This window comes from Oreochromis aureus, linkage group 1, assembly GCF_013358895.1.
Source record: "Oreochromis aureus strain Israel breed Guangdong linkage group 1, ZZ_aureus, whole genome shotgun sequence".
NCBI lineage: Eukaryota > Metazoa > Chordata > Actinopteri > Cichliformes > Cichlidae > Oreochromis > Oreochromis aureus.
In genome coordinates, this window is record NC_052942.1 from 30,340,441 (window position 1) to 30,357,857 (window position 17,417).

Below are 17,417 nucleotides of genomic sequence, written 5' to 3' on the forward strand. Positions count from 1 at the left end.
GTTAATAAGTTTTTGTTAAATTCAGTCACAGTTGTTACAATGCTTTACAAACAAATGTAATTAAAAGGTTAAGTTTAGTCATATATGACAGTATGCTGTGGCCATATATGAGTGTACGGCATCATTATGCCATGAAATAATATCACAAACATGTCATGTTCCATATGACATGAAGGTTATATGAGGAGGATGCTGTGTTATGTGTCGCTGCAGAGCCATGCTGCTTCTAACCAGCATCATTAAGCAGGACAGCCACATCCACAAAGGCTTTACGTGCTGCTCGCTCTCAGATAAAAATACTTTCCTTCCTTCATCCCTTTATTTTTAATGTTGAATCCCCCCTTTAGTGCTTTCCATGCAGCAAACAAAGGCATACACAAAACTCAAATCTCCTCAGTGCTGTTAGAGTGTATTAACTCACAGAGAGAGACAAAGAAGGAGGAAAGTCAAAGGAAAAAGGAGCTAAATGAAGAGCTACAGGCAGACCAGCGTTGTAAGAACGCTTCTGTTTACCTTCTGCTGGCAGTGAAGGTTGTCATGATGAGGACAGAACCAAACATACATGGACAACATATGGAGACAAAATTACAAAAAACCCACAATGAAAGGTTAAAAAAGAAAGCCAAATGTCAAAAAACCCTAAAGGTCAGTTTCTAAATCATGATCTTCCCCCATCCAAAGCGATCACACACAACTATGATTCAAATGGAAAAGAAAAGAAAACCAGGAAGACAAATGAAGCTGAAATGGATGGAAGGAACCATGATTTAAAAAAACAAAAACATTTTCATTGACATCCAGCAGAAATGCAGTATAAAACACAAATGTGGTTGGAAGGTGGCTGCCTTCAGACCCAGTTCCTGCAAAGGACATCTCATTTGGGTTGCTTGGAAAATGAAAGTTTAACAGATGACACCTTTTTAAAAAATTGCAAATAAATGTAACGCAAAACTGGCTTCCCTGTAACAGTGAGGTGGATCAAAGCTTCAAATGCAAAGAAAAAGTGAAGTTTTCCCAAACACTGCTCGTCTGATGCTGTGCGCACACGTTTCTCGACTGTTTTGTTGTAGAACAACATCCAAAATCTCTGCAATTTTTTAATTAATTCATTTTTTTAATCAATACTTTGTCAATACTGACAAAACAGTAAAACTAGAGAGTAAGACACAGGCCATAATAATTTAGGATTCTATGCTTAAGAGTTGTTGAGCCTGAAATGTTCTGAAAGATTGGAGAGGAGATGGCATTCAGTGTGGCGGAGTGCATTTCTGGATGAGAGACCTACTAAAGCAGAAATGCAGATTTTTCAGAGTCTTTATGATACTTTATCTGTTAATGTGTTAAACTACACAAACAGCTAGCAGCTAAATGTTTATGAGTCATTTCAGTTTTACTGGCTGTTGAGGGCTGGTTTAAGAGCTGGTTTTAGACGCAGATACAGACAATATTACAGATGAATAGAAGGCTGTTTTTAGACAGCGTGCTCCTTAGTTAATTGCAATATTATAAATATGTATTCATATTCATATTAAGTATTAGCTCAGTAAAAACAAACACGCACACACAGACACATTAAGAATGATGGGATAAGCTTGGCAGAGAACCTTAATTTGACTAAATCTCATTAAGAGGTCAACCCCAATTGCTTTAATGCCCCTGATTTCCATGGCAACTATAAGAGTACAAATCTGTGTGTGAGAGTGAAAAGGTCTTGTTAGATGTTAGAGCAGACTATATCTATATTTCAACCCTTACCCACTTCTGGCTTTGCTGAAAAGGTCTATAAAGGAACAGCCGAAGGTCACTGTGAGAATTTTAAACAAACACACTTCAATAAAGTCTGCGTGTGTGTTTCTGTGCGTACGTGTGTGTGTGTGTGCATGTAGCCAAAACAGTGAAGAGGATTTAAAGGCTTAGGCCCCTTTTAACCCAACAGGGTTTTACACTGATCTCCAGCCAAGACCAAAACACGCACACACACAAACACACACGTGAGGTTAATTCAGCTGCGATGTAACTAACTTGGACTTGCAGTTATGTGTGTAGAAAAACTGTCTCTCTGAGTACTGCTGCATATAAAACAGTAGTCTGTAAGGTTTTGTGATCTACTATCACATATACTTACATTTAACTGAAGTCCTTAACTCAGGTATAAAGTTGGAGAAAGGTCTTGTGTGTGCTAAACTTGAATCTATCCTGCATTCAGGATAAATGTGTGGCACACATTTAGCTTTTTGTGCCACATGTAAGTAAAAACCTACACAACTGAGAATTTATCTCTGCCAGTGTCACTATCCTCTTCACCAGTAGAGGGCACTGTTCCCCATATACTTTAAGTTGAACAGCATGTTTGGCCAATAAACAACTTTCTATTTTTTCGGCACAGAGACCAGGTGGCACATCTCTGCAGGAGCAGCAGACTTATATGTCAGTGGATGCTTCACAGTTCTTGAAGTCCAATGTGTTTTAAAGGCTTACATTTGGCTGATTACATACAACAAAACATATTTTCATTGTTGGTGTTTGTGTGTCTCACCTTGCTGGCTTTCATCACATTGATTTGCTCTTCATTCACCGTGTCCTTGTTCTTTTCCAGGAAACCCTCACACTGGTACTCCACCTGCCCGACGACACAGCAAAGCTTGCGTTACACTTGGGATGAGCGGGTGTCCCACTTTATGTGGCACTGCACAGCATTTCCAACCCACATACTGAGAAAATGGTCCAGTTTACAAAACTCAGCACACATAGAGGACACCTTTAATGAACGGCTGTAAGGAAAGCAGGGATGGCTGCATCGTGGGTCAAGTGCAGGTTAACAAGTCAAAGTCTTTTACTGCTTAAGTGGCGCTCAACAGGGAAACTGTGAGCTATTTAGTGAATCATCATGAATGACACTAGCATAAATAAATGGAAATAGAACAAAAAAGCTATTAAAATTTACATGTGAGTGGGTGAAGCTGATGGAAAGACATTCTCAAAATTTCCAGCCTTTAATTATTTTTACTTTAATAGATTTTTTCCCTTTATTATTGTTTTTGAATGAGGTGAGAATAATGACATTGAGTAACAGTGTACATGTGTGTCTGACAAGAAACGGATAGCTCAAAAAAGATGTACTGATCTGTGGATGTATCTCTATTAAAAGACAGATGATTACCATAAGCTAAGAGTTTTATGACACAGAGAGCGACGAGTATTTGGATAAAATGATGTGTATTTGTCCTTCACATGGCAGAAATCAAACCTATAGCTTGCACAGTTTGTAATTTTGTCTGCTGTTTAATCACTCGTGTCAACATTTCAAATCACTTGTCAGCATTAGTCTTGCGTTCCTCGTTGACCTACACAATGCACTAAGTTTATCAAATCAAATGTATTTGTATAGCACTATTCAAACACAAGGCAATGCTTTACAGAGGGACAAAAGATAAGGAGAGAGAAGGGAAAAAAATTATGCAAGACATAAAAAAAAGATCAAAATGTACTGAAGAAGCCCTACAAATGTATCCAGTTTTATTTTGGTTTGCTACGATTCTGGGAGCGACATAGGTGACCTCTTCCTGATGACCCGAGAGTTCCGCATGTTTTGTAACGTATGTTTGAAGTGTAATGTCGTCAGAGATCATTTAGTGCTTAGTGAAAGAATTTTTTAAATCTGTCTTAGAAGACACATGAAGTTTTTCTGTATATGCTTTAAACAGGAATATTTTAATTTTTGTTCTGTTTTTTGGTTTTTTTAAAAAATGGTAATAGGCTTTGTCTTGCCTGTTGAAAATGCATTTGTCCACAATTATTCTGGCCCGATTTCAAAATGTAACCATTTTTTTAGAAATTTCAACTATACAGACTTGTTCAAGCTCTATGATCATGTGGTGACACTGATATGTAGAGTTGTGTGTCATAATTATGGTAAGAGATTTTATAATATCTAATAATTATTATAAAATTATATTATTTCTTGGGTCTGTTCAGCCCGAGTTACTCCTGTAAGAACTTTAGCTATAGGATGCTTTTTTCTCTTGGTATTGAGTCAAACTGAACTACAGTGAAAGCACATTTCATCTAATACAAAAAGTATGAATATTGGAAATCCTTAGACTTATATGTCTCTAGGTATCCTAATATAACATCATTTGGTCTTTTAATCCACTTTCTCAGTAACCTTATAGTGAAGCTGTAAAAACAGACATGAAAATTAATGCTTTGTCACACAGCATCTCATTAGAGGACACAAAACTTATTATTACACCACTACACAAACATGTCATTGCTAAAATGCTCATTTACGTTAGAGCACCAATAATTGGAAAAAAAAAAAAAAAAAAAAAGTCAGTTAAATCTTTTAAATCAACCTTTTTTAAATGTACGCAAACACTTATGATACACCAAAAAAAAGAAATGTAACAACCTAATTTGTAACAATGTGACAACACAAAGCATACAGTCTGACAGACCCACCTTGTCTGCAAAATGCTGGATGATGAAGGCGCGGTTGGACATGCGAGGCTTCTCAAACAGGGAACAAGTCTTTAGGTGGGTGTTGTACAGCTTTTGAGCCCATGAGTCATCCGAACCTTTAGGCATCTGTTACAGAAAGAACGAAACCATGAATAATGCATTTTCATCTTTTCAGAAATTACAATGAATGTGTTTATTGCAGTTATTTGATTGAACTTTTTCTTGTCATTCATTGCATACTGACAAACATATGTCCCTGCCATAATGTGAGAAATGCGTTCCCACCTCAAATGTCAACAGCCTGTAAAATGACCTTGCAGAGTTTGAGAGCGACAGAGAGATAAGCTCAACAGACACAGGACCTCGACACAAGAAGCTGGAGCCTTTAATATCACAGCTGCCACAGTATTAACTAAAACAAAGCTCAATTCTGTTTATTTCATACACGCTCAATATTTCATTCCAGTCTTACTAACATGAATGAACATAAACTAAAAACAACCTCATGTCTGCCTCTTGTTCAGTTTCACAATGAGAAAGAAGAAAAAGAGACCTGTGGTTAATAATTCGCTTTGGGTTTCTCAGTTTTAGGTATTGGTGACTTCAGCCTTGTGTGTGGTGGGAGGCAATGACAAGCTGCAGGTTGACGTCAAAAAATGGAAAGCAGAATGTGGGTGTGAATGAAGAAACCCACAGGCCTCTGCTTAACATGCAGCACAGGCTCAATTTACTTTATTTTGCTTGTTTATATTCATGAGAAAGTTTATGTAAGTAACTTATTTAATGGTAATTCCTTTCTTTTTCTTTAAAGATATGTAGTTGGAGAAAGTCTGTTCTTAAAAACTTTTGCATAAAGAGCAAACTGCTCAAATAGAAGACAAACGTGAAGAATGATGCAACCTAAGCAAACTATAAACAACAGAATCGCTGACCGTGATATAACTGATCTGAAATACACTAGTGAAGTAATCAATCAGTGTAGTAAACAAGATTGATCGCCTTGTAAAAATGAAACGCTCTGCTGGGAAAACTGGTGTTAAAGTAACATGTAGCACCCACCACAGCATTGCTGTATTAGGATGATGCACAAGCCAGTCCACAGAAACTGCTCGGGAACACAACAATTACCCTGTATTCACCCACGCAGTGCCAACCTAGAACCAGTGCCATGCATTTCTACAAATACAACACTGACGCCTGTACAAACTAGCACCAGCATGGGACCACAGAATTGCTAGGTTCAGAGTTCAGTGGCTAAGTGGAGGGACTATCATCAGACCTAGCCCACAGATTCAACCCCCATGATTTACTTCTCACAGAACTAGTAGGAACTCTACAAATCGAATTAGCTCGAACCTAAGAAACTGGTCCCAAGTATTTCAATGTTGTGCTCGTTCTGCATACACTATTTGTCGGGTAAAATAAGACGTACCCTGCACTCCTCGTCCAACAGGTCCAGGACGCCCATCTTAGCTTCTATGAGGTTGATGCACGGCTGATTGTCATAGAAGTCGATCAGAGTCCAGGGGATCTGCTCCTTCATGTACTCCTCCTGCTCCAGTTTGAACACATGCTGTGCAGATAGAAACACACAGTTAGGTATTTAACTTTGCACTTTAAAATAATAATAAAACAATAATAGTATTTACAACCTTTAAATATAAAGAGTGGCTTAACAAGAGTTATGCTGCTCTTCATAAATGATTTGAATTTTGCAGAAAGTAAATCAGAATTTATTTTTTCGTGTAAATTGTCCATTATTTTGTTCTATTTTTAAACTCTGAGGTTTTTCATGGAAATCTAGATATTTTGTTCAGAACCACCACTGACATGCTTTTGAAGTTTGTGAACTGCCACGTTTTGATTGAGGAGCAGTTATTGACTGTTTGCGTTTTGCTGCTGCTTACCATGTTGAACTGTTGCTGCAGCTTCTCGTTAGCGTAGTTGATACAGAACTGCTCAAAGCTGTTGATTTCAAATGTCTCAAACCTTGTGAAGAACAAGAGTGACGTTAATGACCTGAAACACACTTTTTCACTGCTGTATTTTAATTTGATGAGCAAATTCAGACAAATCCAACGAAAGAACGATGCTAAAAAGCTCAGACTGATTAGTTACCCCTTTGTAACTACTACATACTTTGAAAGTAGTACACAGACATACCCGTAGATGTCGAGGACTCCGATGAAGGAGTGCTGTTTAACATTTGTCACCAGAGCCTTGTTGACGTGCTCCACAATCCAGTTGAAGAGCTTGGCGTAGATATGTTTGGACAGGGCATCACGGGCATTCGTGGCCTGCAGACGAGGGAGCGGCTTGATATACGTCTCTGTGGCCGTCTTCAGCTTCCTGTGGCACAGCCACTGGGACATATCCTGGTAGGTCACGCCCACCAGCTCGCAAAACGCCATCAGGTGACGATTGTTGGGCTACATCAGAAAGAAGAAGTTTTTATCTCCACTATCCAACACAAACCCAACACAAAAGTGAAGTCACACTGTGGCCCCACATCAAAGATGGATCATTAAAAAAAACATAATAAATGCATCTTTAGGGAGGAATAAGTGGGAAAAATGCGGCATTTATTAAAAATTTCTTAATAAAACAAAAGAAAAAATAGATCCCAGTGGAATTAATCCAAACAACTAAAGCTGCAGCCTCATTTCTGCCTCTACCCATTTACTAATTTTAAAGCTTCTTAGCTTGTAAGCATGTGATAGGCTCATGAATATGCAAACTGTGAATACAAGGTACCTACAGGTATAAGCAAGCAAGATTTTGAAAAATCCCTAAAATTGAAATTCAGAACAAACTGGCTGGCTGGCATTACCATGTTCAGAGTTCCTACCGGGGGATTTAAAGCACAAGTATGAAGGATTCTTCTGTTTTTAAGTATTCTTTAAGGAATGACCTACATCATTAAGTTTGATCAGGGATGCAAAACTCATTTTACATCAAGGGCCACATACAGCCCACTTTCATCTAAAGTGGCCAGACGAGTGAAACCTTTCTTTCTGTCAGTGTAAAGAAGTTTAACTACACATTTAATCTCTGAGATGTGTGCAATTTCAAAGCACACCTCTGTCTTTTTATGTGATAAACGTGTAAAACATTTTCATAAAACAAAGTTTTTGTTAATTCACAAAAAACCCCAAAAACATGTAATTGTTTATCTATTACTTAATTACTTTGGTGTAGTATGAATGGCTGTGGGGAACTCTTTATGAGTGGGAAAAGCTGAAAAACTTATGAAAACACAGTTTTCCCCAAATCCCCAAATTTATGCCATACTTCATATTTTCCAAGGACTTCCAGCGGGCCGAACTGGTGTGGGGAGCTGATTCTGGCCCATAGGCCTTATGTTTGACATCCCTGAGTTCAATAGTGTATCTTATCAGTATACTGTTACTGCTAAATGTTTTTAGTTAGTTGCACTATGAAGTCCAACCTTAACGATGCAGTCTTATTCTGTGATCTAAATGTGCACAGTGGGCGAAAATAGCAGCATTTTTAATATTGAATTTAATTCAATTTAATACTTTTATCAATAAATGTATATTTTTCTGTGTTTATCAAAGGTGTCAGAATAGTGATATAGTGTTAAATGTACTCGGTGCACTCCCGTTTCCATTTAAATTCAAATGTTTTCCTACATTTTGCCGAAATGAAATGCTGAAATACCAGGACGTGAAAGCATATATAAGTTTTAACGTGTATACAACATGCATATATTTAACATTGTGTCCATATATAGAGAGAAATCCCAATCATATCCTCCCCTGCTTCTCCTTTTCAACAATCCCTTAAAGCAAATGACATAATCATGCAAACTTCACTATCTCTGATCAGCAGCCAGTTCCCAGGAAATGCAGAATAAACCCACTGACCAACACCCAATTCCATGAGACCACACGAAACAACTAAAATATGATTAATAATCACATGCAATACCATAAGCAAACTGATGTTAGTTAAAAGTGGAAAGGAAAAGATCACAGAAAAGATTTCTGAGCAGCTGAACTGAGAAAGTCCCTCCTAATTACAACACTTATTTATGCAACAGCCCAGTGACACGCTCCCCCTTTTCTTTATGCAGTATGAAGAGTATCCTCACAGGAATAACACTGCTGTCTGCGTCTCTGTCCTTAATCTCCACATTTCCCAGATGAAGAATGGCAGCCAAAACCTGGAACAAACCCATCTGATAGGACTCATTAATACCTGCAGAGGACACACAAACACATCGTTAGGTTTTTACTGAGAATGCACAATATGCTGCAGGCTTTACGCTTTACAGACAAACAAACACAAAGTTAAACACTGATTTTCCATACAGATTTCAACCTGCATGTATTTTTAGGTGTGTGAGTTACCCAGCAAGGAAAAGGCATTGCGTGTGGTGCAAAGCTCCTTGGTGTCATCCACTCCGTCGATAACGGGGCTGCGGCCTTGCCTCGTGTACAGGAAGTCATTTGCACTGCCTGAATAGAGACACAGAGGAGCAAACATGGAACAGTGGGAGTCTTACATTGTGCTACTTGGACACATGTGTGCTACTGAAACCTGCACCAGCAAGGTACCGTCCCTACACGCTGCTCCCCGGGCACCCAATGGCTGCCTACTGCTTCACTGAGTGAGTGGGTTAAATGCAGAGAGGAATTTCCCCACGAGGATCAATAAAGTATACATTATTATTATTAACTAGGAAGGTGTGTATTACAATCATATGCTGTGACACTGCATCCAGAATGAACTCTATGTGCAACCTTGCAACTAACCAGAGCTGCAATCCTGATTTGTTGAACTGAAGGGTCAAATACAACAAGGACACAAAATCGTGGCCACCAAACGAATCTCAAGGTCAGATTTCAGAAGATTTTCTACAGGCCTTACTACTTCTACTTTCTAAAGGCCCTGGTCTCTATTTGAGGTAACACGTTATATTCTGCTAAGCTGAAGTTTTTTGTTTGTGTTTCATTGTTATTAACAACTTATTCACTGTGCCTGAGTTTAGGTAGAAATGATCATAATCTGTTTTTAATCTGTGACACTGACTCACTCAGAGTGATGCTGGGTGTTTGTTCACTGTCAGATCAGGAGACTGATAATGTGGAAAACTCAGTTCTTAGAAATAAACAAAATCAAGAGCGCTTCTTCTGCGTATGAGCCCAACTTTCTTACAATCGGTTTCTTTATACACACTTAACACCGAATTAGGGCATGGTCTGTTGCCTGGCAACAAGAGGCAGTGACATGACTGTGACAACCACTCCATTAACTGAGCCAGGAAGTTAGCAGGAGAGGAAAAGACAGCAGCTGCGTGTGTGTGTGTGTGTGTGTGTGTGTGTGTGTGTGTGTGTGTGTGTGTGTGTGTGTGTGTGTGAGATAGAAAGAGTGCCAAGTGAGTGGCAGTAAATGGCGGTGCCAGCAGAGAGTGTGTGTCCATGACTAGGATGAGCAGGTGCAGGTCCACAGTGGGAGCGCTTTATAAGGAGCCTGATGAACCAGAGAATCAATGAGTCACAGCTCAGTTCCTACAGCAGGAACTTTGCGTGATGCATCTAAGTCGATATCTTACTAATAATTTACAGAAATCTCTGACTGTCCGTCTATCTATGTGTGTTTCACTCATCTCATCAACTGCTTGTCCAATTGTACTAGTGCCAGACCATTACACTAACCTGAACCTGTATATATCTAGACGAGATCTAGATCTTTGGGCAGGATGCTTTGCATTTGTCATCTCATTAAAAAAAAAAAAAAAAAAAAAAAAAGCTCTAAAACACATAAAAATCAAGAAATAATTTCAAAGTCAGCGAGTTCTTGAGCCAATGGATTTCACCGTTCTGGCATACTGTCTACAGCGAGAGTGACTCACAAGTCAAATAAATAAATACACTTGGGAAAAGAAATTCCCCTAAAATTACTGGAGTTCATGCAGGAACATTTTACAAATGAATATTTATTGATTTGTAAGTCTGTTAAGTCATTTTAATGAAATGCTTTCACTTTACAGCATAAAGTGAAAATCTAACCATTATGTTCTATTTGTGGGTAAGTTTCATTCACAAAAATATAACAGACGAATGAGGAAGGAAGTTAGTTCTAGTTACAGCTGGTGTGGGAAACATATCTTTTGTCACCTTAAACAAAAAAACAAAACATAATAACCTTTCAGCATATTGTAAATTAAGTACTTGCCTCCTCTTGCCTCATTTTTAAATGGTGACTTTGTCCAACATAAGATATTTTTTAGGCTTAGATTAGGAGTAAAATGTAGTATATGTGCTGAAAGGGTCAGAGGAGAAAGTGAGTTGTAGTCTGGGGTTGAATCCCAGCTGTGTACGCACGTGCTCATCTGGTGGTCGGTGCTTAGAACAGGGAGGGTTTTTTTGGCCTCTCCTAGTTTTCTGTTCTGTAACATATTTACATGAGTCCGATGCCACCAGCAGCATGACTCATATTAGAGGTCTGGACTGCTTGTGAATTCTATTTGCACCTAAAATTGAAGTGAAAAAAAAAAAGAGAGAGATCACTCTTATGTGGCACTTAATGGTTTTTTTCATGAGGTCTAAACAAGCAGCAGACTTCAGGGCTGAAAAAAAGCACTGAAGCATTGAAGTGCCAAAAACTGCATTTCCTCTACTTCCTCCACTTCAAGGCTGCTTTAAAAAGTGAGTTGATCCCCACAGACGTCCATATTAAATTGCCCCACATTAAAGCATTTAAAAGCATGCTTACACCCTGGTACGAAAACAGATGCGGTCTCTATGGATAGTCTCCCCCTTCAGTGAGCGATTTATTTATTTATTTAGATTTTAATTAAGAGGTGTGGCCACTTTGATTGGCAAATGTACAACACAAGACTCCTGTATCCGCTGGCTGTCTTCTAGGCCTCAGCTGTGCTGGCTGAACAGTGGACTGCATTTCTCTTCTCTGTTTGTGCTATTTGTGCCTTTTGGGGTTTTTTTTAATGTTACAGTCTGTCTAATAATACGGTTTGATTTGTGATACAGACCATCCAAGAAGTTTGTGCTTCCATTTTAGTGAAATTCTTATTTTTTTAATACTCTATTGCTTGGCACTACTTTGCATATATTTATGTGACTGCATGCAGTTCATGCAGCTCATGAGCTTGCTAATCAAGCTAGCTAGCATTAGCTCGCAAATTAGCACTCTAACCTCTTGTCTAAATTAACTTCTGGGTTTAAAAACACTGACATTGTTAAATGCTGATGTTGAGGTTCCAAAATGTATAGTGCAAACCAATAGCTTTCTATACTTGGATTTCTATGGCCTGTATACATCCATCTTTTATACAGGTCATTGGTTTGGTGCTCTCAAAATGAGTGAGAGCATGATGGCAACTTTTATAAAGTCTGAACCTCTAAAGCATTTCATTAATAGCCATGTGTGTTCAGGTGCTGCAAATTAATTTAGCACTTCTGCAGCTAGAGCGTTTGTATTTGTCTCCAGTGTCAGTATATATATATGTGTGTGTATGTATATGCTTATGCATGTGTGTGTGCGTGCGTGTAGGTGTGTGAAACGTATATCCGACTTACTCAGCTTCAGAGCCTTGAACTCAGGCAGATGGGCAGATGCACAAAGCTGATAGAAGATATGATAATTTCTCTCCTCGTCCGCCTGGAAGAAAGCAGAAAGATCATATCTGATTAATCAATAAGATATTATTATTTCTTAAATAATAATGAATAAAATGGTTTAATACTAATGTTCACTAAAATAGTTAATTATCATTCCGATATGGTTTTTTTTACTTTTTTCCAGATAACATTCATGAAAGAAAAAACAAAAAAAAAAATCAGGTGCTTGTTTCTTTACATACTGCATTCTGCTTTACAATTATACAGTTTGAGAGCCTAACATTTGGAAGCTCTACAGGCTGGCAGCTGGAAACTCGGTGCCTTGCTCAAGGGGACAATAGCGACACACCTGACAATAGAGTCAGGTGTGAATTTGAACATCTTTAGACATATAAGGAATGAATTCCTTATATGTCCTGGAAATTGTCCTGATACGTCCTGGAAATTCTTCCCAATTAACATGGAGTTGTGTTACCTACCTGCGTTTAACCCTCTACTGGACAACTGACTGTATGTGACATTGTGAGAAATACAATAACTCAAGCTACAGATGAATATCTTGTGAAAAAAGAAATTGATTTAAAAAGGTGCTGCAAATCTAGAAAAAAAAAAGCATCAAGATCTGCAGTCTGTTACCTGTGCTCCACATCAGTGGGACTGCACCCACACCACAGAATGCAAACACACACACACACACACACTTACTACTACTGGGTTACTGGAATCAAGCATGTGAAAAAAATGTGAGGAGGAAAGTAATCACGTTTCTCTGCCAACATCCTCATTCCTCAGTAGCACTGTCTATAATAACTGTGTGTGTGTGTGTGTGTGTGTGTGTGTGTGTGTGTGTGTGTGTGTGTGTGTGTGTGTGTGTGTGTGTGTGTGTGTGTGAGAGAGTGAGAGAGAGAGAGAAAGAGAGAAAATGTTTCTTTTTCCAGGCATTAAATGTCCTTGTTCTTTTATCATCTAGATGCCACCCTGCAGGCTTCTCCAGTGAGCAAACACACCCACTAAATATATAAGAAAGAAAGATAACAGCTTATATAAGAGAAAAACTCTATTTATAGAATATTTAAAGACAGTATTGAGTAAACTTTTATGAGGTATATTGAAGTATTTCCCAGAATGTGCCCATAAAAATGAAATGAGACGAAATTAAATGAAATGAAATCCTTATTTGAAATGAGTTGGCCAATCTCTAGTCCAGGATCATCTGCTCAAGTATGTTCAGACAGGTTTCAGCATGGCTGCTATTTTAAATTTAGTCCTGGAAGTTTAATTCAGACCACTTACACTGTGTGTGCTGTGATTTTGCCATGAACGTCAAACTTACAAAGCTTATATATACAACAAAAGTCAACTTCACACTAAACCGATTTGACTTTTGTGCGCAGGCTCACTGCTCATCTGATCAAACTCCACAGTTTCCAAACCCAGTGGTCATGAGCATGAACACAAACAGCCCAGACAAAGAGATGGAAGGAAAAGGAAAGGAGGAAAGGAGTGGCGTGCTGTCACCCAGTGTGACAGATGAGCAGTTAAAGGACGGGTTTACTTTGTTTCCTTTGTCTTTGTGAAGGAGGAAATGATTGTTGCACACCTGTTCTGTACTTACAGGGCAAGTTTTTCATGATCACCACTAATGATGTTAGGAAGCACATGCTGCTGAGGAGTGTCTGTGTTTGACTGCATTACAAAGAGTACCATCATCCTGTGTAATTGCATTTCACAGTCTACCCATTGTATCACTACAGCAGGGTTAATGTTACTTAAGCTGAAGGATCAATGATTGAGACTTTACTACTTGAGTGATGATATTATTAAACACCTTCCAGTGAGTTTTTTGAAGGGTCTGAGTGCAGTTTTCTTATGAATGACCCGAAGGCCCCTGCTAGAGTTATGCTGTAACTCTAGCAGGGCAACAGCTTTTATTGTAATGCTGTACAGGCCGACAGCGAGCTTTTCCCCAAAGCACCCCCAACATTAAGGAAGCAAGCTAACGACAAGATCACCCAGAACAAAGCAAAAGTGATGCTCAAAAACATTCAGGAAATTCAGAGTAGAAACTGAAACTGTCTAAGGGTTAACTTTTGACCATTAATCTGTGACTCGTGAAGAAGGCATAAAAAAACGTAATGAGGGAACGAATCAGTACACAGAACAACAAACACAGCATATGTGAATTTATGCAAATTAAAGGCTTATTTTGTGCACTCACCTGAAATACCACTCGCGATTTCTCCAGCAGATATGTTCTCATGTTGGCACCGATGATACGGTAACGGTTGTCAAAGCCGATCTCGATGTATTTCCCAAAGCGACTGCTGTTGTCATTTCTGGTGGTCTTTGCATTTCCGATGGCCTGGGTAAGAGAAGACAGACACAACCAACAATCATCTCAAAGTGCGACTTCAGGGGAGGGCTATGCAGATAACCACAACTGATTTTGACTGGGTAGATTTTAGAGCAGCAAGAAAACACAAGAAAAAAAAAAAATACAGCAGAGTGAACGGTCATTTTCACTGTGGTTAAAAAAAGGAAAAAAAACACATTTATCTTACAACCTGGAGAGCCCAGTACCAGGTGCAAAGTATACCTGTTTTTAAACTGCAACCTCCACCATTTTTGATGCTTCCTAACCATACCAGCATTACTAAAGAGGCCAGTAAGTACAGTAAGGGCTGAATGTTGATCCCTGATTAATTATGTATTGCAACACATATTTGTGATCATCAGAAAGGAGGTGCTATCTAGCAATTTCCACAAAAAGCTGACAACTGATGTTTATATATAATATTATATATTTATATATTATCATCTCCTATGTGTCTCTTGTTGACAGCTTCTTTCAGGTTTTCATTTTGGCCTCACAGCTCTGCAGAAGACTCCATTTAGATGACATTCTGGTGAAAATATGAACATTAAAAAATAGTGTTAGGCTTAAAAGGCTAAATGACACTTTTCTACAGTTGTGCACATATAACTCCAAAAAAGCAACTGCTGTCATGTCAAGTAAGTTAAGGTACAAAGTAATGTCTGAAGCTGGAAAACAACATTACCGTAACAGTGTCAGCGAACTGTTAAATTGGAACGGATCCGTTTGAATGTTACAGAGTAGATGATCTGATTTGCGTCTTCTGATTGGTGGTGTTGTGGACATGTAGCTTTTTTTGTGATGAATAGAAGTGACTTTGAGAGGTTTCTGCCAGGAAACCATGTTTTGGAGGAGGCTCAGCGTGGGATTTAGCGGGATTTAGCACACACATTTTCTAGGTTTTCACAGAGGCGGCTTTTAGAGGCTCTTGCATCTAAACTCTTCTTTTCTTTCGACTGATATTGATATCAGTCAAAAGAAAAGATATTCCTGAATGAAATAATCCAGTTGTTTTACCCCATAACGCTACAATTAGTTGTACCAGGTGTTAATCAGCAGGCAGGTTTTGTTACCTTCTGACTGCTGGCTTTGCAATTGTAAAGGTGACGTCAATTCTCTCATCCTAAAGGCTGAACTACAACTTGCACATCAAGACCAAAGTTTCTGTATTATACTCATCTTACTCTAAAACCAAACCAGTACATCGAGCTCTCAATCAGCCATATTGATCAATGACCCTACAGACGTAAATAGACCATTGAAGCTGCCCAGAGACAAAACAAAGTTAAGAATCAGCTCAGTTAAATGTAGTTAAATTGTGGGTTCTTGTTGAATTAAGGTCAAACACACAGTCTTTCACTGCAGACAGAGGGACTTTTATCAGAGCAGGTATTCCAATCTCTGCCTGCATCAGCCAACACGTACAAACACCTCGTTCAAACACTCTCCCTCCGTCATGAACACAAACAAACACACACAGGTTCTGTGAAATCGAAAAAGGCTGATGCAACAATCTACTCTGCATCCAGGCTGAAGTGACATCACCGCAGCAAAAGAAGAAAGCTCTCTATTCATTCTGTCAGCCTGTTCCCGATTGGCTGAAGGGGAAAGCAGCAGTGGTCGAGGAGAGTGATGTTAGCAGAGGGGTAGGAAAGAACGGATAAGGTGGGGGTGGGGGGAAGGGGTGGTGGGTTGAAGGAGTGGCATACGGGCACAAAAGAGCTCTGCAACCTTCCTGGACTTATGAGTCCATGGGAACAAATACACAAACATGCACACTTAAGGATAAAACCTGTGTTATCACAGCACAGAGCGGCCTGAGGCCACAGTCTGGTGAAGAAACAGAACAAAATAGTCTGTAAAGACGAGTGAGAATGAAAGCAAGGAAGAGGAGAGGCCATTTTCCACCACAATTTCCACAAGAGGATTTTTATTTTTTGCGTGACCACAGTGAAAACCTCCCTGACAGGACTTCTGTCTAAGACTTTTTCAGGGGAGAAAGACGTACCTACTCTGGGAGTTAGCCCTGAAAAACTTTTGGGTGAGGCTTAAAGCTGAAGACAACTATTTAAATTACAAACAGATGAAAAGTAAAAATTGAAATTGGAAATTTGATGGCAGCTTTAAACTTACTGTTTAAAGAGAGTGAAAGAGAATGGGACAACAAACGGCTGTGGGTGACCGAGGAAGAAAGTGAATGAACAGTACAAAAGAAGTAGTAAATAAGAGAAATAAAACACTATTTTTGTGACTGATATAAAATAGAAATCACTAATAAATACAACATATTCATATCTCCACATATATCCAAGGGAAGGTGCTGTTTCTAAATGAAGAGAAAGCTTCTTCCAGTCTGCTGTCAATGCTTGATGTGTGTAAGTGCGTGCTCATATCGGCCATCGCACTGCCCTGAAGCTCAGACGCAGACAGCCGAGATACAACCTGGCTGTTACGTGCATAAAAACAGCTGTCAGGACTAATTTGCCTAAGCTTCACGGGTCTTCACAGCAGTAGAAACACAGACAGACAACAACAGTCTAAAGGAAATTTTTTAATCCCTGAAAAAAAAAGTTTTGGAGAGACAAACATTCAGATCAGCTAAACAGGAATTCTTGTCATGACGGGCAAGAAACCTAGTGTCCAACGATAAGCTGTCTGTAATTCCGTAACTCTTAAACTTTGCAAGACTGTAGTGTGGAAGCACAACGTGTGTTTTGATCTGTAATTTTAAGTATACAGGTTAGACAAGGTCACGTTTAAGTTATTTAACAAAGTTTAAGTAGTTCTTCTTCCCCATCATCTCCAAGTGCTTGCTCCCAAAGGATCATCTGATCATTGTGTTTATTTTCTTATTATTACAAACTCACCTTACAAGGTAAAATGCTGTCAAATGACTGGTGTTGTAAACCGCCACTATATAAACAAAAGTGAATTTAATTAAATAGAAAACAGGTGAACGATCAGGATCGAGCCCT

At 38.9% G+C, this 17,417-nt stretch overlaps 1 protein-coding gene across 8 annotated transcripts in view; it reads right to left on the reverse strand.

Moving 5' to 3' along the window:
* The window catches only part of myo5aa (myosin VAa), a 63,221-nt gene that overhangs the window by 24,632 nt on the left and 21,172 nt on the right, over window positions 1-17,417 (reverse strand). For 5 of the 8 annotated variants that reach the window (XM_031743039.2, XM_039612344.1, XM_039612334.1 and 2 more), the window contains exons 6-15: window positions 14,287-14,430; window positions 12,027-12,108; window positions 8,835-8,942; window positions 8,576-8,682; window positions 6,625-6,890; window positions 6,369-6,450; window positions 5,894-6,034; window positions 4,462-4,587; window positions 2,537-2,620; window positions 514-516 (exon numbers count right to left, since the gene is read on the reverse strand). In XM_031743039.2, the coding sequence (XP_031598899.1) occupies window positions 514-516; window positions 2,537-2,620; window positions 4,462-4,587; window positions 5,894-6,034; window positions 6,369-6,450; window positions 6,625-6,890; window positions 8,576-8,682; window positions 8,835-8,942; window positions 12,027-12,108; window positions 14,287-14,430 (1,143 nt within the window). The remainder of the gene's footprint in view (window positions 1-513; window positions 517-2,536; window positions 2,621-4,461; window positions 4,588-5,893; window positions 6,035-6,368; window positions 6,451-6,624; window positions 6,891-8,575; window positions 8,683-8,834; window positions 8,943-12,026; window positions 12,109-14,286; window positions 14,431-17,417) is intronic. The other 3 variants (XM_039612351.1, XM_039612340.1, XM_039612353.1) reach the window with 1 other exon arrangement.